Source organism: Xiphophorus couchianus, chromosome 4 (genome assembly GCF_001444195.1).
Source record: "Xiphophorus couchianus chromosome 4, X_couchianus-1.0, whole genome shotgun sequence".
In the NCBI taxonomy this organism is placed as follows: domain Eukaryota; kingdom Metazoa; phylum Chordata; class Actinopteri; order Cyprinodontiformes; family Poeciliidae; genus Xiphophorus; species Xiphophorus couchianus.
The window spans coordinates 11,932,097-11,956,844 of NC_040231.1; the positions used below are offsets into that span (position 1 = coordinate 11,932,097).

The 24,748-nt window shown below is 39.4% G+C and overlaps 2 protein-coding genes across 4 annotated transcripts in view; one reads left to right on the plus strand and one right to left on the minus strand.

Moving 5' to 3' along the window:
- The window catches only part of LOC114142969 (frizzled-3-like), a 33,737-nt gene extending 21,716 nt beyond the window's left edge, over positions 1 to 12,021 (plus strand). For 2 of the 3 annotated variants that reach the window (XM_028014629.1, XM_028014632.1), the window contains 9 exons: positions 1,324 to 1,520; positions 2,890 to 3,192; positions 3,700 to 3,862; positions 3,990 to 4,289; positions 4,475 to 4,726; positions 7,847 to 7,995; positions 9,101 to 9,215; positions 9,616 to 9,779; positions 9,859 to 12,021. In XM_028014629.1, the coding sequence (XP_027870430.1) occupies positions 1,324 to 1,520; positions 2,890 to 3,192; positions 3,700 to 3,862; positions 3,990 to 4,289; positions 4,475 to 4,726; positions 7,847 to 7,995; positions 9,101 to 9,215; positions 9,616 to 9,779; positions 9,859 to 10,078 (1,863 nt within the window). In that variant the 3' untranslated portion in view covers positions 10,079 to 12,021. The remainder of the gene's footprint in view (positions 1 to 1,323; positions 1,521 to 2,889; positions 3,193 to 3,699; positions 3,863 to 3,989; positions 4,290 to 4,474; positions 4,727 to 7,846; positions 7,996 to 9,100; positions 9,216 to 9,615; positions 9,780 to 9,858) is intronic. The other variant, XM_028014631.1, reaches the window with a different exon arrangement.
- Positions 11,165 to 24,397, minus strand: kif28 (kinesin family member 28). The gene is made up of 28 exons (XM_028014104.1): positions 24,393 to 24,397; positions 24,061 to 24,178; positions 22,218 to 22,409; positions 22,076 to 22,126; positions 21,848 to 22,000; positions 21,665 to 21,742; positions 21,448 to 21,567; positions 20,441 to 20,548; positions 19,077 to 19,231; positions 18,713 to 18,824; positions 17,462 to 17,529; positions 17,235 to 17,377; positions 17,035 to 17,156; positions 16,740 to 16,830; positions 16,288 to 16,348; positions 16,012 to 16,135; positions 15,773 to 15,908; positions 15,573 to 15,691; positions 15,285 to 15,446; positions 15,160 to 15,252; positions 14,205 to 14,345; positions 14,071 to 14,141; positions 13,871 to 14,005; positions 13,586 to 13,752; positions 12,956 to 13,047; positions 12,574 to 12,706; positions 12,355 to 12,488; positions 11,165 to 12,267 (listed from the first exon to the last, which is right to left on the minus strand). Exons 1-28 carry the CDS (start codon positions 24,395 to 24,397, stop codon positions 12,109 to 12,111), a joined length of 3,243 nt encoding a protein of 1,080 aa, XP_027869905.1. The 3' UTR covers positions 11,165 to 12,108.
- Between the last annotated feature and the right edge of the window lie 351 nt (positions 24,398 to 24,748).

The window sequence follows — 24,748 nt, forward strand, 5'->3', positions numbered from 1 at the left end:
ATATTCAAATGTCGAACAGGTTGTAAAATCCTTGAATTATTGAGTGATGATGATGATGATTCTGTGCACCACAGGTTTCCGTGCAGTTCTGAAATCTATGTCACCGCTCATGCATCGCTGCATCCATTTACTGGTGGAGCTTCTCTCCTCTCTGTGGATCTAGAACACACCAATTGAGGAACGATCAAAATATCCTTACATGCCCTCACTTCACTCTGGCACGCACATATACCTACTGGTGCATGAGTGTTTGTTTGTAAGCACATACGATTGATTGTGACAAGAAGTTGGTTTAAGTGCAGCTCTTTGTCGCATGTTCATTTCACATCTGCACTGCTTTGTGACGTGTGCAGCAGGCGCAGGCTGAGATTATCACAGCATGTGGAATTGTTTTATGGCATTAACAGAATATAGAACATGACCTGAAACATTAAAACGACAATTTCTCCCTCTGCTACACATTAAAATACCAATTAGCATATGCAATATTTGTTATCCATTACATTTCTGGACATTTTGAGACAGTTTGGCAAAAATGTAGAATAAAAACCTAAATTAATTAGAAGTTTTTTCTTTAAAAAACTACTAATTTTCATATAGAAAATTATTTTTTCCATGGTTATTATAGGACATGTAATTTTTGATGAGCTACTGTTTGTAGAGTAACAAGTTTAACATAACCTTCATAAGTGAATTTGTTTTTTATGACCAGAAATAACATTTGTTTTTGTTTGTTGAGAGAGCAGAAATAGTAGTAATCTTTATCTCGAGATTTAGTTTTGTTAAACTGGGGTTATTAACCAGGTTAGTATTGCTATCTTAAAATATATCTGAAGGATAACCTTTGACCTTTCTATTTATTGATAAGGTTATGATACTAGTTATTAAATTGTAGTATCTCAAATGCTTCTCAGGATGAAATATAACTGCAATAGATTTGGATGAATCAAGAATAATTAACAGTCAATAAATCAAAATTTTAGTGGACATAGTAACTACATTACAGATCATTATTCTGATTGTGTGATGTTTTGTGCCACCAGTATGACTGGACTAAATGATCGATGTAAAGAATATCCCTGTTGCTTGTTTGCCCAGTTCATGGACTCTGCTTAAAGCAATGTTTATTAAAATGATTGCAGTGATTCATATTTCAGAAGCTTCTAAATATTCATGTCATGTCTTGTGGTGGTGTAAGTTTCAGCAGAAGGTCGTGCCCCTCTTCAAGGTGTAGATTTTTTACTTTGTAGTTCAATATAAATTTGTGAATTGGAGCTTTATCAGCTTAAACCTGTTTTTTTTTTGTTTGTTTTATTTCCAAAGCCTTTCCACCCAATGGTGAACTTGGTATGCAGTGCCGACCTGAGGATGTTTCTGTGCGCCCTGTATGCACCGGTGTGCACAGAATACGGCCGAATGTCCATGCCGTGTCGATCCATCTGCCAGCGGGCCAAAGACGAGTGCCACAAACTCATGGAGATATTCGGAGTAGCTTGGCCAGATGACATGGAGTGCAGCAGGTAAGGATGGAAAAACCCAGGCCAACATTTAAACTGTGTAGACAGATTTCTATGGCCATGTCAGACTGCAGCCGTAAAAATAAATACATTCAAATTAAATGCTGGAATTAATCAGATTGATCTTTCACAGACTTCTTTAGATAAATCTTGGTTGTGCTTCCTGATATAAGCAAGAGATAAACTAAACATACGGGATCAAACTGCATACACCCCTTTTCAGTTTGTAACTACATTTTAACATTTGACCCATTATTTTATTGTTCTAGTGCCTTATGTAATTCATCATGTTGAGTTAGTGCTGGGTGTGAGATATTACAGGTCGGCTGTTCATTGTAGCAATAAGAGCACAACAAAGAACACAGCAAATACTAAATCAACATGTCAGACATGATTTATCTTTTTATTTGTTGTGCTCATATTTTTTTTAAAACAAACATTTCTTTCACAAAAACAAAAAAGGAGACAACTTGAGCATATAAATAAGAAAAACAAACAAAAAATATTTTTAAAATCCTATTTACTTTTCTGTGTAGAATCTGCATTTCTATCTTTGCGCATTGATACTTTTACATTTTAAGGTCATTGTTTAGTCAAATTTAGAGTGTGCTTAAATTTTCTTTATTCTGCTCATACTTTGAGTTAGACCACCTGGAAGAGTCGGTCGTTCTTGAGAATAGTTTGTTGTAAAAGTCTTTTGAATCCATCTGTCACCAGGTGTTGATTCAAAGATCCCAGGTGGATCACAGAAAAAAACTGCTGGAATAATCCATAAAGGGAGGACAGGTCCTTCAACACGTCAAACCAAAACGAAAGCAACGAGGGCAAAGTTTACAGGTTGATTTTGAGTTTACAAAGGGAAGATTTATGAAGGGATTTATTCAGTGAATAGGAGAAGATGAGGAGAAATATTCTGAAAGCATGAGGTTAGTTTTACAAACTATGAAAATCACTCTTAAACTTTAATTTGTCACAGAAATGTATGACAGTTTGTGACAAAAATCTTAATTCGAAAAACTAAAGTTTCAGCTACAGAACCTTAAAATACTTTCAGTCAGAATAAAATGTTCATAGGTTTTAAACCTAAATCTACCTTAGCTTAGCTCTAGCTAAAAACTAAAATTTTACTGTAAGGGCAAAGTTTGTCAAATCACTTAACTTCTTAGATCTACAATTAAGTTTACTCCCAAGATAATGTTTGGTCCTAAAAGTCCTTTCAGCTTGATGTTATGGAAGGGAAGTAAACATACTGATTTTGAAAATAGCTTCATGAAAAGACAAGACACCTAATGTGTGATTGCATAAACTGAAATCTCAGAAAAGCTTGTAGCAGATTCAGCTTGATGTTCCGACAAAGTGTTTTGTTTGCCAGGTTTCCAGATTGTGATGAGCCTTACCCTCGTGCTGAGGACCTGCTGACCGGCCCAGAACCCACTGACCAGTCATCCATGACGGTCCAGAGAGATTACGGCTTCTGGTGTCCCCGAGAGCTCAAGGTTGACCCAGACCTGGGCTACTCCTTCATGGGAAGGAAGGACTGTTCTGCTCCCTGCCCGTCCATGTTCTTCAGCCAGCAGGAGCTCACCTTTATGAGATACTTCATTGGAGTCGTCTCTATTATTTGTCTCTCTGCAACGCTCTTCACGTTCCTGACGTTTCTCATCGATGTTACAAGGTCAGAGTAGTTTTGTCTTTTTTTTTTACCAAATATTTCTTTTACAAAACCCTGTGAATTAAATCTGAAATGAAAACAAATCTTTAGTATGCATATTTAACACTCTAACACCTAAGTTTTAAATCCCTCTTTCCCTGTTGCTTATTTTAATGGTACGTAGTTCTTCAAATGTCCTGTGAGTAAATATATTTGCCCATTTATCCATAACAGCTGGAACTTTCAATGTCTAGCAAGTTATTCACAATCTACAATCTATTAAGAGTGCCGCTCAGATTAATTTCACTCCCTGCTAAGGTGGGAGTGAAATTACCGTAATAACCCAATATTGGCTAGAAAGCGCAACGTCTCCCCCTTTCAGAAACCGTTGGAATTTTTCAGATGGCGCAAACTGTGGCGGAATTACGGTACTGCATTTGGCTGCGTTATCGCCGATACGTTTGGTCTGGAAGGCTTAAAACTATGAATTAGAAAGTGAACCAGAGAAATGAATCAACTGTGTCTCTATAGGTTCCGATACCCTGAGCGGCCAATCATCTTCTACGCTGTGTGTTACGTCATGGTGTCGCTGGTCTTCTTCTTGGGTTTCCTTCTGGAGGACAGAGTAGCATGCAATGCAGTGAGCCCGGCCCAGTTCAAAGCTTCAACCATCACACAGGGCTCTCACAACAAGGCGAGTGATTAACCTGTGTCCTAACATCACAAATCTTGTCATGGGAATGTTTTTATTCTGATCCCAAAGGATTCCTTCCACATGGTTGAATAAACAGAACTCGTTCTGCCTGTTGTTTCTCTCTCAGCCATGCACTCTCTTCTTCATGGTCCTGTATTTCTTTACCATGGCCGGCAGCGTGTGGTGGGTCGTACTGACAATCACTTGGTTCCTGGCCGCTGTGCCTAAATGGGGCAGCGAGGCCATTGAGAAGAAAGCCCTCCTCTTCCACGCTGTGGCCTGGGGCCTCCCAGGGGCCCTCACTGTCTCCCTGTTGGCCTTGAATAAGATCGAGGGAGATGGGATCAGTGGAGTGTGTTTCATAGGCCTGTATGACATCGATGCCCTGAGGTGGTTTGTTCTGGCACCACTCTGCTTCAATGTGGCGGTGAGTTCAGTTAGACGAGCAGTGATGAAAGAAGGGATAAATGATTGATTGTGGAAGAGATAAAGGAGCGAATGATATGTTAGAAATGTGGACTGCCTCACTGTACCCTTTAAGAACTAATCACTCATTGTAATCGCGCCACGTCTGTCTGAGTGCCCTCTTCATTTGCTTCATTATTCCCTCAGGTTGGCATCTCGCTGCTTTTAGTGGGAATTATCGCTCTGAACCGGGTCCGGATGGAGATTCCACTGGAGAAAGAAAACCAGGCCAAACTTGTCAAGTTCATGATCCGAATGGGCGTGTTCTCGGTGCTCTACCTCGCCCCCTTATTCACAGTGATTGGCTGTTACATTTATGAACACACCTATCGGGGTATCTGGGAAACGACGTGGATGGAGGAGAACTGTCGGCGGTACCACATCCCCTGCCCATATATGGTAAAGGAAAACAAAGGGATTGCTCAACACAGCATAAGAAATTGTCATCTTTTCCACAGTTTTAACCTCTGTGAAAAAGATGACGGAGTGTAAAAAAGTCTTTATATACGACTTTTTTACACCTAATCTCAGGGGGAAGTGGGTTAAGATTTGTGACTTTTTTCTTATATTTCTGACTTATTCTAGAATTTCTAGAGTAAGTTAAGGATTTTTGGCATCTGGGAAATTAGCTGTCTCAAATAAACCTCCCAATTTATATTAATTTATTTATATTGAGTCATATTTACATTACTTAATATCACTTATGTGAGTAATTTCCCCTTGGCGAGCAATAAAGTATATTTTATTTTAAGTCACAGCGGGCTCTGCATTGTTGCCTAGCAACCTCTCCCGAGCCCATCCCTGTTACCTAGCAACCCAACCAGAGCTCCAGCACATTTGGCCAGTTGGTTTTATCACTGTATTTGCTGTACAATAGCAAAATTCATAATGACAAGTCATCCAGGTCACGAGTGAAGAAAACAGCCACAAACCATCATAATGTTCTATACAATAAATCAAAAATAACCATAAAAGTTAGGTTGCATTGTACCGGTAATTGTTTTTCATTTTTGATCTCATAAAAATCCCTTACTGTGGTCAATTCCAGAAATTCAATAAATGACTTGCATTTAATAAATTACTTATCTTTTTAATTTTTCCTGCTTTTTTCCACAAATCATTAGTTTTGTTATTGCCAATTTAAACTTAAAAGCAAATTGCAATATTCTGAGCTAATAACTCGGTGCAAAAGGTCTGTGTGTGAGCTGCTGTGACTACCAGACCCTGGTGGGTGTGTGTGTGTGTGTGTGGGTGAGGGAGGACACCAGAGTGCTGTACGCATCATTAGCTCACATAATGCAGTTCTCCAGACCGACTCCCCAAAACGCTACAATCTTTGTTTTCCTCTGTCTTCTTGTCGTCTTGTCTTTCACTCCTTCGGCTGGTTTTTCCTACTTTTCCATCTCTTGGTCTCCCCCTTCTCGCCTTCTCCTCCCTTTTCTCAGCTGGTGTCTCTTTCTTCCAGACTTTCTCAGTCATGCTCTGCTGCCTGTTCTCTATGAAGGCTTTGTAGCGCTTATGAAGAGCAGTAGGAGGGCGGTGTTTTTGTACAGTCTGCTACTAAATTAATAACCAGAAAAATGGACCCCCCGCTCCTTGTTGAAAGCATGCACAACATTTTCAAATTGCATTAGACTTCCAGGCAAGTGTTGGCCTCCATATGACAGGCTATACGAGTGTTTGGAGACAGGTGCAAATGCTTATGTTACTGGTCTGTGTGTGTGTGTGTGTGTGACAGACCTCTGCTGCATGTTGCTGTGGTGTTTCAGTCCGTGTGTGTGTCACTGGACTTGTCCCTTAGGCAGATCATATGTGTCAACGTTGAATGACGGACAAAACAGTTTAATACCTTTGGAAAATTGTATATTCTGTTTTTATTATTGTAGCTCAAGTAGCTTGTGTCTCTGGATTATAGATAGTAATATTCTAAAGTCCCATGGTTCCCTTTTCTTTTCTTCTGGGTTTAGAAGATAATGGTTTTACCACTAACACTGTAAAAGTAGGTGCAGCATTTCAGCTTTGACTTTTTTTTTCAGCTAAATTTTGTTGCAGCAAATGGAATGGATTACTGAAATAATGAGGGCAAAGCAAAGGTCTTTAATGCACCGGCTGCTCTCTTATGATCATGGTTCCTTGTTACATAACAGCTCTAAAGCATGGGATTTACTTTAGGCCCATTTCCTGGTTGAGTTTATAAAGTCTAGAAATGAGAACATTGTTTTGTATGTTTGAATCGGGGATCAAATAATCAATCGACCAGAGATCAGAACCAGCCGGTTTCCTTTGATCGGGTCAAATACTGAAAGCTCTGAGTTTATTTTCCCCAACTCATTGAAAACTGAGAAAACTGAATAGTTGCGCAATTTCCAGTCTATAAATGCATCAACCAAAATCATGTGTTGATGCACTTTGTTTTGAGTTCAGTATAAAACAAATATCTGTATCAGCTGGGAAAAATCTAAACTAACCTTAGTTTGAGTGTTTTTTTTATTTATATATATATATATGATGAAAGCAACAAATGCAAAATCCAGTTATTGACTCAATTTGGTAAAGTAAGACTTCTGACTGAAAACCTGTGATTAATTGTATAAGAATAAGAAAAAATGTTTTCATTTCTCATTTTAATAATACAGTTGTTTGATCTGAAGTTTAGTGGAAATAAATTTTTGCTCCCAGCAGAAATCTGCCTCACAGTATTATATTTTCAATGTTTATCCGTTGGTAGCAGCATTTTGTGCTCACACATACATACTTTTGAGGAATTAATGTTACATTTAATTACATAAGGTCCCAATTTATACATTTAGTTCTTGCACTGATGAGCAGGAAACATCAGATATTGCTTAAATATCAGATTTAAGCAATATTAAAGACTTCCTCTCCTTGGAATTTATTATGCATATCATGAGGGGAAAATAAGCTGTTACTGTCATAAAATATTAAAGACCACAACAGCTCACCATTTAAAAAAGGTAGTCTGCAAATGGCATTTATTAGTTTGTGGTCTGCTTTCTGGGCTCCTAACAGGTTAAATAGATATAAACCTGTAGGAATATAGATCGCTCCCTAGATCGTACAGTAGATATAAAAATACTCTGGTGTTTATGTTTGATACATGCATCTATAAAGCAGAGCAGCAGCTATAATAAACTCCTGCCCTCTACTGGGAGATGCAGCAGAATTATCATTCAGCTGAAGGCAAAGACACTGCAGTTGAACCCAGTTTGAAGTTCAGCTGTTAAAGCAGGCGGGTTTTACTTGGATTTACTCTCATCTTCAATCATCCTGAATGACTGGCTGGGATAAAAACATATGTCCGGGCCGAATACTTTTAGACCCTTAATCTCTAAATTGTTTCAGTGGCATTCAGAGCTTCTATGTCTTTATTGTTGAGAAAATAATCTACTAGGCAAAAGCTTTTATTATGACTCTGCTTTCTTCTTGTTTCTCACAGTAGTGGTTATTTTAAAGCTGACTGGCTGCTGCTGGAGTTAAACATGTTTCTGTTCCTGTTAGGTTGAGCAGACCAGCAAGCCGGCCATGGTTCTGTTCCTGATTAAATACCTGATGATGTTGGTGGTGGGGATTCCCTCTGTGTTCTGGGTGGGCAGCAAGAAGACATGCTTTGAATGGGCCAGTTTCTTGCACGGACGCAGACGCAAAGAGTAAGTCGCCTTCAGGTTAATATTTATAAAGCCACATGATGATGATCACCAAAGGGATTTAACTTTTGGAGGAATGTACTGCAAATAGGTTCAAATGTTAAGTAAAGAATGAACTGCTTGCAGCTAAATATTTTAGAAAATTAGAAATGTGATTGTCTTTTGTTTAAATGTTGAAATTTCTACAGATATGACTTATCACATGTTTTATGTCTTTAGGTTTTAACTGTAATCATTTAGTTGTGATTCTGGGTTTTTTTTAGTCTCGTGTAGAAAACCTGATAAAGAAATTAGATTTTTACAAGAAGCAACCTATTTTACACTGTATTATCAAGTATAACATTCTAGGTAATCTAACTTACTTTACTATGATGGAATAATATTTCTTTGAATCAACATTCAATTTTCTCCATGCACAGTAAAAAAAAGCCTTTCCCTGTTAAATGCTTCAGTAATTAAAATGTCATAAATATGAATTCATTAGTGATCAGAAAATGACATTTGTTTAGTGAATAGATTCAAATACAATGATTATACTTCAAGAATTTGCTTATTTAAGTATTTATGGCTGGAGGCTAACCCAACATTTTTGATTAATTGAAAATTAAGAGTATGGCATAATAAAGAGTCTTAATACTGAAAAGTTATGATATGGTTTATACTGCTAGGGGACAGTTCTCTTCACTTTGTAGATTAAATAACATTTTTGCATTTCATCTGATTCTGTCTCTCCACTCTTTCCTAGACTCACTTCAGGTCCATTATGAAGTTTTCTAGTTATTGATTTTTGACTCAGGTTATTTGCTGATGTCGGCCCACTGTGTTTATCATGTTTAAAGTCAGCACATCTACCAGGAAGCTTTAGAGCATTTCATGCTGCCCTCTGCTGACCATAGTACCACAAATACTAAACCTGGTTTAATGACCTGATATCACTGAGCTTCATTGGCCAACAACTTCAGCAGTGCCACAGGCTGAGCTCTTCCATGTCGCATCTCATTGATTCATGCAAAACTGGTTGCATGTTAACTGCAACCAGTTTTGATTTTTGGCCCAAAACTCTAGAACTCCATAGAAATAAACGCCTCCATGTTTGGTTTCTCTACAGCAGTGGGGTGAATGAGTCCCGACAGGTTCTACAGGAGCAGCCGGACTTTGCTCAGTCTCTGCTGCGTGAACCCAACACCCCGATTATCAGGAAGTCAAGAGGGACGTCTACACAGGTAGGACTGCAGGCTGCAACCACTTTCAGCCAAAAAAGATATACAGTGTGTAGCAGAAGCTTCAGGGTATACAATAACAAACCTCTGGTGGCTGTTGTAAGATGAAATGAAACATGACACTGAATGGTTTAAGAATTGGTATAAATAACAGGAGTTGGAGTCAGAAATGTTCTTTTTGGAGATCCAGGCTCATCACAACTCAAAGACGATGCTGATAACTGTGTCATTCAAAAAAGCTTTTCTGCAAATACTTTTTTACTTCAAGTTTAAGCAAAAGACCAAAGTTTTTTTTTTTAGTATGGTGAAATAAAAACACTAAATAGTAAAATTTGTTGATTAAAATCAGAAGAGTTCAAAAGTAAAGTGTATATAAAATTTAAGTTTGTGTATTTCCCTGCAGGGCACCTCTACCCACGCCTCCTCCACCCACTTGGCAGCTCTAGAAGATCTGGACGAACCAATCAGGACTCATCATGGACACCCTGCATCGACCAGAAGTAAGCCCAGCAGTGTCCATAGCAAGGCCAGTTACCATGGCAGCCTGCGCCGCAATCGAGACGACAGGTAGCTCAGAAACCCCTCGCTGTTGCATCACTCCTCCATCCGTTCTGGCCTCACCCCTGTACATCTCCACCTCTCTCAGGAGCGATTCTCTAGCTTATCGGGGCACACCGGACCGCAATCTCCATGGTAGCATGCCCCGGCTCGACCACCCACTCTCCACCCACAGCAGCCTGCATAAGATAGACAGCCACTCAAGGCACAGCAGCCAGCGGGACACATCGGAGGTTTCGCCTACCCTCATTACCCATGGAACCACAGGGAGTGACGGCCGACCTGCTGAGGACGGCACTAGCGCCTGAGGAGTTCATCACTTTCTGCAGCAAAAAGCAGAATCTACCAGAACGTTGCGGTGGTTTGTGATCTAGTCTGGTCCTTTGAGTTACAGATTCAGGATTTATTCAGGGAAAACTGTGGAGAGCTGCAACTTGCACTGGACAGACCAGGAACTGGCTAAATGTTGTGGGGAAAAAAGGTTGTTGCACTTATTACACAGTCAAAACCTAATTCCATAGGACCTTCGCAAATATTATGAAACTTGTAAAATGACTGCAGAGTTTTGTTTTTATATCAAACACTTCATCTGTCACAAAAGTGACTTGTTTATTTTGACCTGCAGCTGTTGATGCTAATCTGTGTGTGAAGTCTTAGACAAATATGGGCCTAACATAAAAACATGGACCTTTTAATTGTTTAGTAAATATTTTTATACTGTGAAAAACTGTCTACTGCGTGCATAGAGAGAAACATATCAGGGGTGATTAAGTTTAAAACTTTTTGATGTCAGGAAAATTAAACTGCTTAGTCTGCAGTGCAACAAAATCTTTCTAAACCTGGGATGCTGAAGACCAGCCCTTGTCAGACACACCTGAACAAAATGACTGAATGTTGAGGTAATTCAGGTGTGTTGGAGCAGGGATGCATCAAGGACTGCACTTGGGAAGCATGTTAATCTTTAACTTAGAGTTCATTCCATTAACAGGGCTGCAGATCAACATTTAAAACCCAGTGGGATTTGTTTGTGCAAGGCACCATTTTGAATTTTGAGGCCTCGGTTGGTAAGAATCCTCTAACGGGGAGCACATAAATTTTACTTGAGTAGAAATGAAAGGCATAAACAACACCCTTAAACTAATAATACACTGCCAGACAGATGAAAACCTAAAAAATAAACCACTGTAATATCTGCCATAAATTCAGAAAACCTCTATATTTTATTGGATGTTGAAGATCCTGGTAAGTTGATTAACACTGTAAGGGGAATCAGTCATCAAGCCCAATGGAGAATTTAAACTGTATAAACATATCTGTAATTTAAAGTATTCCAGTATCATTTAAAACTCAAACTTATGTTTCTCTAAAGACTGACAGATTTGTTTGAGACTTAATTTTTTACAAGTGTTGTAATATCCACCCCTGTTCATGTGTTTGTCTTCAGACCTGCCTTGACAGGTGCAGCTAACAAGAAGAACATTCATTATACTTTATTGGCGCCAACTTTTATTATCTGCCTGTAAATGTAAAAACCTGTAAATATTGTTTTCTTGCAGTTTGAGTCCTAATCCTTTGTCATTGAACTAACCTACCTCACCTTTACCCTCAGCCTTTTCTTGTTCTGCATTCACATCACTGGGTGCTTTCTCCGAAGTAAAGAAGCGCTCAGCATACATCAGTAAAAATGGTGGTGCCAGCTCGCTTTGTGGTTTTTATGTCTACCTCTTGAGTTCAAACCCCAACATACTTCTGACTGACTTTGTGTACTCAATTCCAAGCAAATTAAAAACATTCTAGCCTTTCAAACAGAAAAACACAGTTTTCATCAAGCTTGTGCAAATTCTGACCTTGCAGTTATGCAATAATCAGATCAGTCCCAGTCTGTGCTTCTATGCCTTCATTAGCTTGTACATAGATTTTCTGTATGATGACTGATCTGCCTTTGTTTTTATCCTATATCCCATTTTTGGACCTACAGCAATCGTCTGTACTTTACCATGGCTGCTTACATACATTAACCACAGTGCTTTTCTCTCAAAATGGTTGGAGAAAAAAAGTAAAACAAGCTCTCAGCTTTTAAACATTCATGTTCACACAAGTCTGTCTTCAACAATCTTTAACAGTAAAGCATGGGGGGGGGAAGAGTTCAAGTAGCTCCAACTAGGATTTTTAAAACTTGACTTAATTTATTTGCAGTTGTAATGTAAAAGCTTATTTTACATGCAGTCTAATAAACTTTTTTAAGACTTGAGTTTTTCTCTGTGATTTCCATTTCTGTTGTCGGAATGCAAAGAATAACTGGAGGTACTTACAGTTTCTCAAATCAACAAACACCGAGTTAAGACCAGATGCCCGAGCGTTCTCTTTTGCGGCGTACAATGGCCGCTATGTCTTGTTTGAGTGTGGAGACGCTGTCCTCCAGCTGCTCAGAGAAGTCCCTCAGCAGACGACTCTGCTCGTCCACAAACAGTCTGAGTCCCAGCAGGTCCGACTCCTCCTGGAGAGTGTATGCAACAACAATTTAGTGTTAGAAAACCATCATGGCTCACGTCTTCCAAGGTTGCATAGAAACAAAGATACTTACACTGGGTCTGTGTCTGCGCAAGCGCTGCAGCTGACCCCTAACAGAGGTCATGCTGTGGTAGAAAACTTTCAGGGCGCGTGCGAACTCTGCATCACAGCTGGGACGTAGCGACCGACCACGAACGCCGTCTCCGCCTAAAACCAGATGAGGGAAACATGGACTGAGTAGCAATGCAGGTATGAAACAACAAAGTGGGATAATTGTGCATGTCTGAGTTACCGTTCTTGACTGTGTTGAGCTGTTCTCTCAGACTGTGATTTTCTTTCCTTAATGACTCGTTGAGACTCTTCTGTTTCTCCAAGTCCTGTTGAAGAGCTCTGACTGAACAGCTAAGCTCAGCAGAGTCCGATAGCTGCAGCCAATGAAATATTAGCTAATAGTCTGATCCACAAATGAGATTAGCTGCTGACAGTCAAACATGGACTATTTGTTTTAATCGATGGAACCATTAACTCTGATCTCCATTAGAAAGCCCAAAAGGAGAATGTCACTGTCATCTTATAATCTTAAACACACGTGAACAAATCAGCAAGTCCACAAAATGTCTGGACTTTAATTTGATTTTGCAGTTGCCAGTAAAAAACATTTATATTCAACTTACTGCAGCTTGTGGATCCAGCATGTCGATGATAAAGATGCCCTCTGCAGTCATTCTCACAGCTCCAAGAGATGAACTCAAAACACTGCAACCCTCTTAGACAAGAAAAACACACAGGAGTAGTTATTTCTTATTATAGCTGATAACCTAATTTACTTTAGAAAACTTATTTTAAAAATCGTTTAGGAATTGTGTTCTAGAGCTAAAACCGCTTATAATGAGGGAGCGAAAGTGCAGCATGGGATTCTTTAAGTCAGCTTAGTATCTCAGAAATACTAAGCGAGTTCAGAAATGTTCAGGAGAGAGCAGCACAAAATGGAGTGACCAAGTCAGTTTCTAGATCTGAACGTTGGTGGTAAAAACCTGACTATGTAGCATAAAAGAAAACTCCATCCAGTCAATCAATCCAGTGGGAGAAGCTACAGGATGCCTCGCCAGAAATCTCATCAGATTATCTTCAAAATGTTGTAGGAAGTTATGGTTTACCAAACAGTCTTTTCTTTTCTGAAGGCTAAGCTGTTCATAACTCTGACAACACCTGCCTGCATGTTCTGCTAATTTACTATATGTCCTGGTGAAGATAATTTCATGTTGAAATTGTGCTGTGGTGGTCATTTCCGTTTCCTTCCTCACCCTGAAGACCCCAGAGCTCCAACACCACAGCACTGCTTTGCAGGTAGTCCAGCAGCCGTTGGGATGTTTGGAGGGAGGTGAACTGGACCCGATGATCCAACAGAGGATTGATGTTGTGCCACACAGCTGGAGTGTAAAGCAGCTCGCCGCAGTCAAATACCCTGAATCTAACACAGCAGAGGAAATAAAGTTATGTGAGGGAGTCTCAACGTAAAATTTTAAAGTTATTCGTCATTCCGTTATCAAACTGCCCTTAAATGTTGAATACATCTGTCCAGGCCTCACCCAATTTGTATCCCTCGATTGCGGGCTTCCCTAATCCAACGAACCCCACAGCACTGATCCAGGACCAGCTGGAAGTCCAATCGTCGACCCAGTACTTCAGACGGGTCAATCAGGATGTCGTCCTCCCCCAGTGGACTGGAAATATGCATTTCTTAAAAACACAGCTTTCTGTGAGCGTACAACTAAAATATGTGTCATACAGTCCAGTGGAAGTGCAGGGGATGAGCTGAGCTTGTAGGATGGCCTCCTCTGTCCCCTCTGAGCCCAACACCTGCAAACAGAGACAGATTCGTCTGGCATCTGATAACACTCATGTATGAAGCATATGGAGTACCTCAAGCTGCTCCTCCAGAGGGATGCGGAAGGCCAAAGACTGCAGCCAGAGGTGAGCAGTTCCCAGGAGCAGAGGCTCAACTGGATCCCAGAAAGGGTCTTTATCTCTCGGTAACACTACAGCTGGGAGGCCCTCCACTCTCTGATAGCAGCACATACAAAAAGGACCAATAGCAAAAGTTGAGTTATAGCTCTAAAATCTAAAGTAAACTTTAATTCAAAGGGGACCTATTATGCAAAATTCAAAATTTTCCAAGACATCTATTTGAGTCTGTAAGAGCAGCACAAGCGCTTAAAATAAAACATCCTGCCGTTTTTCGGCAACAAGTTAATGCTTTTCAGTGTCTGGAAAATGAGCCGTTACCTAACCGTCCCAGCGAGCCCAGGCAGCCCGTCACCTAGCAACCCAAGCCGAGCCCGTCACCTAGCAACCCAAGTGTTTGGTCCAGTGTTTGGTCAATTAGTTTTGGTATTTTCTGTACAATGGCTGTGTTTTGTTGTTGACTTACCTACCATACAAAAACCATTTCATACATTATTGTTGGTTGTTCAGGTGACTCCGGTTGCTTTTGAAAGGTGTACAGTTGTATATTTGTGAATCTACTTGCCGCCATTTTCAGGTGCGAGCGTAAACGTTGAGTTGAGGGCATGGCCAACAGCAATTTACTTGGATTTAAAGTGACAAGAGGCCCTAAAACAGCTCAAAACAAAACAGACAGAACGAAGCAGACTAACATCTCATTATCTAACAATGAAAATGTAATTAACATTTTTATCCTAACTTGTTCAGGAAAACATAATATGCCACCTTTATGCACTTATTAGAAATTAAAGATATCTACAAAGTTTTCCCCCTCATTTCCCATGTTGGACAACATTTTTTTGTCTATGCTCAGTTGCCTCAAGAAATATTTGGGTATTCTGAAAAACACATCAGTGTTATTTCCATAACACACATTGTCTTCGTGTTGTGCAGCCTTGAACTGCTGGTAGACCTCCTCCATCAAAAACTTGCGGTTGACAAACTTGGCTTTGGACCACATCCAGACCTGCAAAACATGTGTCACAACTGAAATCATTCAGAAACATCTTTCTGGCACAAAGAAAGGAGAGAGACACCTTGAGCAACACTAGCCTGTTTGCTTCCTGCAGCGGTCACTCTGACAACAGTGTCTTTCTGTAGATCGTGACCTCGAGAATCCGACAGGGCCAGATTTTTGATTTCCAGCTTAAACTCAACTCCCTGAAAATTAAGAAATTAAATGCGAATTTACCAAGTCACTCCTGTGTGCCCTTAAATGTTGCATACATCTGTCCAGGCCTCATTCGAGGTCAATGTGAGCAGCTACAGCAGGACACTGTGAGTTACCTTGCTCAGTTCCTGACTCATCTGGTTGGCCTCGGCCACCATGGGCATCAGCTGAATGTAGTCGTAGAAGACCGCTAACAGACTGGGATCTGTCTGGCTACAGCCGGTGCTGGACTCACCTATACATTAATAAAAATGACTTTTTTTTACTCCATATAAATAAAACAAATTCAGTTCCAGAGAGTGATGGTTTCACCCACTCAGGTGGATGCCCTCAGCAGCAGCCAGCTCCGATTGGAAGTAATCATAGTCGTAGCGACCCCAGTCTTCCCCGCCCCTCTCAGATGGATAACCAACGAACAGGTAGGTACAATTCGAGCCCAGAATGAGACGATCCTGACAAATATTTAGAATTAAGTATTTCGAAGCAGTGGCTTTGACTGCTTTAGTTTCATCTAACACAGTTAATTAATATAGTTGGTGAAATGCAAATACCCACCAGGTGTTGCAGCTCTGCTGTCTCGTACACGGCGTTCCCATTAACAATAACCTTTGACCCCGTCAGTGGAGTCAGTGTTACCCGCCGCTGTTCATTCCTGAACACCGCATGATGCTCCTGGATACTAGTTCACAAGCAGACATTACTGTGTGTGCACAATGAGAACAAATATGTTCTGATGCATTTTTAAACATAATTTATCGATCTCTGGTTGAGTTGGCGGGTTTCTCTGGTTTTTTGTACTTTCTGGATGTTGAAAAGGAAAGGAAAACTCACCCTAAGCCCTTGATAGAAATGGATCTAGGGGCAGAGTCACAGAGTCCGATGCCCCACTCGCCTGGAACAACAAAACATTTTGTTCTCTGATTTTGCAGTTTTCTTGACACCTCAGACAGCCTTGTACCAACATGGTATTAACAAAGTGGAATTAAGTCATTTAAATGCTCATAAGATTCACCATCTGATTGTCATAAAGTCCCATGAACGTCCATAGTGAAGAAATTTATCAGATACTTTCATAAAAATAAATAAGTGTCATGACTGACTCTCTGTTGGCTTGAGAAAACCACATTAAACTGCTCTGTAAAGAAAACAAAGTATATTCTCTTCAACATCTGAAGTTCTTCAGAACAAATTGTAACTGAGGAATTGTGTGGTTTTGTACCTAAATAAAATGTCAGAGCTGCGTGTCATGTTTAGAACAGATTATATTTTAGAGATAGACCAACCCTCCTGGATGAAAAGCTTCACCACCCCTGACAGCTGAGCGTCCTCGTTGATGTTCAGGATGTAAGGATACATCTGCATCATCCTCCTCTCCTGACAATAAATTAAAGAAACATGAACATTAACAACCAGAAAAAGGATGATTTCACACTGAAAATATTTCATCTAAAACATATTTTCCACTTCTTAACCCACTTTAATTCACATTCTCTGTATGCATTTATTTTTAAACTCTTTAGAAGCAGAAAAAAAGTCCCAGATTGTGTGTATGTGTGTGTGTGTGTGTACAGTATGTACCTGTGTGATGTTGGCATACTGCTGCTCCCAGTCTTTGAGCGCCTCCTGCAGGTGTTGTTCCCACAGAGTCTGAATGGCTCTGATCTGGAGCTCATTCTGGGTCAACAGCTGACGAAGTTCCTCTGGAAACAGAAATGATTACTCTCTCTGATCTCTGCCAGCTGAACGGTCGTCTGGTTTGTCCAAACATCGATTCTTACTGGACTCATCTGTGGCTCTGCGCCCCTCCTGGTCCATCCGGCTCAGTTTCTGCAGCAGTCGGGCATTTTCAGCCTTTAACTCTTTAACAAGGCGTTCAGTGGGGCTCTCATTCACCACTGCCCTGTTTTGGATTCGTTTTGCCCTGAATTGTGAATGTAAAATGTGTTAGTATGACGAAAACCAATAATATTCAGCTTGGTTTCCAGATCGTAAATGATTAATGTACCTTTCAGCGTAGCGCAGGGTGGAGAGAGACTCCTCATAGCAGATATCTGCTGGACTCAGAGTGGCAATCTGGAAAATAAATATGACAAATCAGTACATCACAATGGTTTGCATACCACTGCACCCCCCCCCCCCCCCATTTTGTTACTTTACAACCACACATTTTAATGCATTTTATTGAGAATTTCTGTGATTGACCAACACAAGGCAGACAAGAAAATAAAACCTGGTTTTCAACATTTTTCACAAAAATAGTCTCACTCAAGCTTTGCACAATCAGATACTGAATTTTCTCCTCATTCTTCTTCACAAATAAAGCTGAAGAGCTGTCAGACTGGATGGAGAGAAGTCAATCTAAAAGGTCCTGCCACAGATTCTTAACTGGACTGCAAAAACACTCAATCTCACCAGGTATTTTTGATCTCGTTTGTAGTGAAAATATCATAGTACACTTGAAATAAGACAACATTATATCAGAAGCAACTTTTAGGCAAGATATAGGAGCTTTTTTTAAGTCAATAATTCCTTAATATTGATTAAAAAGTACTAGTTCTATTTTTCCCATGTTATGAATAAAATAATCTACCAATGAAACTAGTACTTTTTCATCAATATTAAGGAATAATTTACTTAAAACAAGCTCCTATATCTTGCTGAAAAGTTACCTGTGAGTTAGTTTGGTCTTAATTCGAGTGTACTAAGATGTCTCCACTAGAAATACTTGGTGAGATTTGGTGTTTTGGCCATGTGGACTTGGCTCTGCAGTGTGACTGGATTGCTGTAACACATAAACATGCTGTGGTTGTGTGTTTAGGAATGTTGTTTTGCTGGAAAGTCAACTTTTGAGCTGTCGCAAGAGTTTCACAACCTCCAACATGCTTTTCTTTGAGAAATGCCTTGTATGTAGCTCCTACTGTACTCACAGAGCTGGATATTGTTTTATAATCAAACCCTTATTTAAACTCCTTTGTAACATATCCCTGACCTCTCTGCTGTGTCCATTGGTCGTCCTAATCCCGTATGTTAACTAATATTCTCTAAGAACCTCTCAGATCTTCACAGAACAGAATTCACAAAGGGGAGTTGAACACAAAATTTGACTATTTTTTATATTTTTGTACTTTTGCATTTGAAAACGGTCCACTACTTTATGTTGGTCCTTCACAAGCAAGTTAGCATTTGTAAAACAATCAATTAAAAAAATATATAACATATTTTTTTAAATCATCTGCCAACTCTTCTGTGTGTTTACCATGACGGTGCGACTGTTTCCTCCCAGCGCAGACTGCAGCAGCTTGGTGAGAACCGAGTCTCTGTAGGGAATATGAACCACCTTCTTCCCCACTGCAATATCTGCCAGGGCGCTGGAGCGAGAAAGGTAATTTTATTTTTATAGCACATTTTCAGCAACAAGGCATTACAAAGTGCTTTACATGATTTAAAAGGAAAAATAACAAATCAAAGGAAAGAGCAAAAGAAATAAGAAGACGGGACAAAAACAGAGCGAGCAGGGCAGGCATGGGCAGGGAGGGAGCATGATCAAGAACGAATATGGAGAAAACTGATGGATCCAGCAACATGCAAGAACAAAGCGAACCAAACAAAACAGAGCAAACCTGATGACATTGCCCAGCGTGGTGAGGCTCAGGTTTATGGCTGTTCCCTCTTTGAGTCTGTCAGCTTCAGAACCTGAAGACCTCTGGCGCTCACTGCCAGCCAGGTCCACCAGGTTGATGTTGGACTGCTTCGTGATGCTCTCTTTAGAGAAGATCTGGTCAAGATGTTCGATTGAAAACACTTGAATTAGAGAAGCACACAGAAATAAATACATAAGAGCCATTTATAAATAGTAGAAACTTCAAATAAAATGTCATTTTTGTTAACGTGAGTTTCATTTATTGCATTGCTATTTGAAAGGATAAACATATGTGATTTTATCTGGTTTAAGCTTATTACATGGTGCCTTTTGATTGGCTGTTGACTGATTAGATAAGCACTTTGACCGTCACTTCCTATTTGTTTTGAATCTGTTATTTTTGTTTTACTTTATCATGTTCAGTAAAGACACAAACATTACTGCTGGATTCCAGACCTCTTTTTTGAAGAAATGTGTCGCGTACGAAGGAGTTTTATGGCGTAAGACTAGAGAAGCTGGCCGCACTTTAAAAATGGCTTCTTGTTGGTGTTGTCATGAGAAAGATCATAATGAAAAATAATTTTAAAGCAAAACCCAAGAGGAAAATTTAAAGTTTGAACATCAAACCCAAGTTGAAAATAAAAATAAATAAATAAATAAATAAAACAAATAATCAAGAAATAAGCCCAAAACAAGATGAGCAGCAGGCAGGAGCACTGAAATCCGGAGTGGATTAGAAATATTGAGATTATAATAACTCAAAGACCAGCTGGGAAAACAAAAACCTCTCGGAATATTTAGAAAATGTAAATAAAAAATAATGTAAATGAAAACATTGTAAAAAAAAACAACTGGTGCAGAACATTAAAAATACAGAGCTGAACAAATACAATAAACAAAACCTGCTTAGGTAACACAATGACAACGTATATTAAAAAAATCTAATTATAACTATAAATACCCTGGATACCAATTGATAAAAATAGAATTAATTATTAATTATTAGTTGTCTGAAATTGTTTCCAACACAAAATGCATGACAACATTTGATTGGCTTAAAAATAAAACTATCAGCAAGTATTTCACTCTCAGCTGTAAAATAGAAATAGCATCAAATTCATGAAGCTGGATCTCAATCAGACTAAATAAGATTATTTTGTAAATTCAGAATAAACCGGACCAAATTTTATCCTTTGAGTCTTTAGATAATTTATTGTGAACTGAATCAAATTAGATTTGATCCAAACAAACCGACTTGATAACAGTTCAGAGCGTTTCCTCTGAAAATGTTTTTCTCAGCATTAATAAATAAACTGCAGACGTAAAGCATGGGGCCCGTTTTACCTGTTTGAGCTGCAGGATAATGAGCATGTGTGAGCGGCTGCTGTTGGCGTTCATTTGAGTGGCAGCGGTGGTTCGAGTCCTGGTTCCCTGCTCCATCAGCTGCTCCACCTGCAGTCAAATCAGATCCATTTAAAATGAACCAAAGCTCATTAACATCAACTCCATTAAAGGACTGGTTGGATATTTTGGTAACAAAACAACTTAAACTAATGAGCTTTACAGCTAAAACCAACATTCAGATGTCAGTTTCATTTTTAACCAAAAATACTGAATAGAACAGAGATGGAAACTTCAGAAAACCGTTTCAGATTAATATTTTAATTACATAATTCAGGAGAATCAAATCTTTTTAGGTCTGTTTGATTATTCAATGTCATGGTTGAAAATTTGTTTTTGTTATTTTCTATATAATAAATGCTGGTTGGCTGAGGGATTTTTTTGATGTACAGATCATTTTTGTATCACACCCAATTTAAAATTTAATACTCTCAAATTATTAAGGGCAAAACCAATTTAAAGTTGCTATAAAAATAACATATATTAATATTTGTTGTTGTTGCTTTAGTCTTTTATTCATCAGTCCTGATCAAAATATTGAACAATTATCAACATTTTGATTCTCTAGAGCACTTTATTGTATTTTTTCCCAAAATAATTCCATTTTATCTTTGAATGGTTTTCTTATTTAAGATTGTATCTTGTTTACTGATAAACTTCTAGTTTTTCATAATTCACGGTTAAATCCCAGTCTACTTGACTTTTGTCTTTATTGGCAGTTTTCTGGAAATGAAGAAACCTCTCAGAATTTCAAATCTCAAATCTCGAATTTCAAATTAAAAAAATTAAAATAAATTACCTCATTATTTCAAGATACTGTCTCATTATAATGAGATAAATTTTTTAACAAAGGGGTGGAAATTTGATTCCACAGTTTTCATTGTTGTTACATGTATGAAGACAAAAACCTAGTAACACTTTGGCAAACAACTAAATAGTTTTTTTTTTACCTGCAGAGCATTCTCACAGGGGATTTTACGGAGACCCTCAACATAAAAGCCTCTTTGCAGCTCCTCTCTCACTCTAAGTCCAGCTGCAGACCGAGACCCGCGAGACAAAAGGTCGACCACCTGGAAATAAAGAAGGTCATGAGAAACATAACAAGAAAGGCTAAAGTGACAGCAAAATAAAAAACAGTAACTTCTCTTGAATAAAGCTCAAATTTACCTGCTCATTATAGATTTCCAACATACTGAAAAAGACCTGAGGACACATCAACAAGCATTTAGAACAAAAGCCTGTCCTCTGTCAGCACAGTATGTTTCTCTCATTTAATTAAGATGAAGACGAAGAAGTGAAAGTAAACTAACCTCCATAAAGACGAGTATAGCGATCTTGTTAAATTATTACCTGACATTGTCTGTTTTCTTGGTGTTCTCCGATCGCCTCAAACAGCCGGTCACACAGCTTAGGAACCAGGCCTTTATTGGGCCCGTAGCCCACCATCGAGTAACTCTTCCCTGATCCGGTCTGTCCATATGCTAGGAGCGTGGCGTTGTAACCCTGCACATGTGATTTCACTGGTTTATCATGAAGTCACTTTGTAAACAACTAACGGAAAGATGGAGCGGTTCCTACCTGAAGCGCGTTCTCCAGTATTCCCACTCCGAGGTCCTGGAACACGCTGTGCTGGGGATTGAAAAATCAGCTTTTTACCAAGCATTATAATTTCATCTTTTCACTCTGTCTGGTCAACGTTGTCTGTCTCCTTCGCGCTCACCTGGTCAGCGTATCGGCCCCCCAGTTCTTTAGGGACAAAGAGACCAGTCTGGTCTCTTGTGAAGCCGCTGTGGGACCAGTACGCATAATCGAAGCAGAAGGACCGCCGGTTGTGGCAGTCGCGTGGATCCTGGATACTAATGGAGGTCGACACCAGAGAGATGATACAACGGCTGCCTGCGTCCCTCTCTCTCTGTTTGGAGGAAAGAGAAAACGAGACAGTGGGAGGATGATTGCAGTTATATTGTAGTAGATAATGTAAATCTGAGTTTAATTGAATCCAGCTGTTCTGCGGAGGCCTCAGAGGTTAATCACTGATCAGAGCAGCGACCCAGAGGCCCATGGTAACCCTGGATGAGCTGCAGAGATCCACAGCTCATGTAGAGGAACCAGTTCACTGAACAACTCCAGCCAGGCACTCAACCAGTATAGTGCTGCAGAGGAAAGCCACTGGAGAAAAAAAGTCTTGTCTACAGTTTTCTACAAGACATTTTAAAAAAAAACACAGTTGAGTAAGGTGCTCTGGTCAGATGAGACCAACGCTGAACGTTTTGGGCAACATGTAAAATACTTTTAAACACTTTTAAAGAGTTCATTTTGCATTTAAATTATAATAACTTGTTGAAACTTCATGAAATGTTTTTAAATTGTTTACAAAAAAGTCATTGACTTATGCCCCTCCATGACAATGCTGCCAAAAGTTAGCTAACCCTTAAAAAAACAATAACATAATTTTTCATTTAAACATTTGAAGAAAAAACAAAAAAAAACACATCAAAGACATTTTTTCCAAACTGGTATCATAAAAGTTTATGGTTCAGAAATACTAAATAGATCCATCTTGATTTCATCCAGTCAGTTCGGTAAATAAGTAGATAACTGCTTTCCATCTGATCCAAAAGTTAGACCTGAATGTCACTGATAAAACAATGAGGAGGAACACTGGACCTCCACAACACGTAACTGGCAACATATGAGTTAAACAGGGTAACCGATACGGATCCCTGTGGAACTCCGAAATTGAGAAGTGAAGCAGAAGAAGAGGATAAACAACCTTAGTGAAGAGAAAGTCATGATCCAGTTGCATTAACCAACTGGATCACCAACATGTTCCAAACATGACATCATTTCACAGGCTACAGTATTAAGATGTGGATAAGCACCGGAACAACAGATGAGCGAACTGTAAAAAGAACATCACAGTAGAATGTAAATTAGTTCCCGAAATGGTACAGCCAGGAATTTAAACTACTATTCACGGGTTTTATTCAACACTTAGCTTATTAGCCTAACAACTCTTATTTTCTTGGTCGAGCATATTGGGCAGTTTGATACGTGACGCACTAATGGCCTCAGTGACTGACAAGAAATATGAATGTGTCCAGAACTGGCCATAACCATGTTTAAAATGCGAAAACGAAAGTTTTATGCATTAAAAAACCCCATTAAAGTCAGGACAACAATAAATAAAATTAAACTACAGCAACTATTTCGACAGTCCTTAAAGAACAACGCGAGAAACGAGGCCCTGCTCAGCTTTTTTCTTACTTTTTAAAAAGCTGAGTAGAACAATTTAAAACAAAGAATAAAACGTTTAAATTTAAAAATTATTCCTGCGTTTTGCTGAGCTTACTTTCTGCTTGGGTCATTTCTCGCATTTAAAGATGCACACTGGTCCCATTTACACACCTGTCCTCGTTATGTAATTTCATGCTTCCCTACTTCCAGCTAATTTGTTTTGGTTAGATAAATTAAATACCTTCATATAGGCGCCATTGATTGGCAACGAGTTCCCTCTGTACTTAAGAAACTCATACTGACTATAAAAATAAGCAGAAACTGACCTTGTTGAACGGCCGCACTCTGACAGCCACTTTGACACAGTCCTTGCTGTGCATGTCCGAGGCTTTGGCCCTCATGGTGCAGCTGGAACCGGAGACGCACTGGACAGAGTTCAGCTCCCTGCGACAGACGGACACAGAGATGTGTCGAGTTACACAGAAACACTCGGGGCTGGATGATGATGGAAACCAGGAGAGATTCTGGAGTCCATGTGGAGCCGAGGTGGTTTAGGCTGAAACTTGGATACTGGATGCTTAAAGAAAGGAAGCTGTTATATTTTACTGATATTATTATCGCTTCTTCTTTGTGATGCTGGCTCTGGTTTCACTTTCACCTCATCTATCTCCATAAATTATAAACGAGGCACAGAGTGCTGGCAGGCTGGCATTTACACTAAATGCTTTTCTCTATTTCAGACCTCTGAAACCAAAGCAGATGTTTACTTTAGCTTTACTGCCTTTCTAAAAGAGTAGTAAATATAAAGACATTCTTTACGAACAAAACTATCAGCTCTGACGTCAGTGGCGCAAAAAGTGGGTACGTATATGCTACGCATAGGGGCGCCGCACTGAAGTGGGCGCCAATATTTTTTTAGCATTTTCTGTATTTTAACATCCGTGTGTGCATGTGTAAACATGATCAGTATTTATTTACTTACATTAGTTTAATTTGGGAAAACGAGATAAAAAT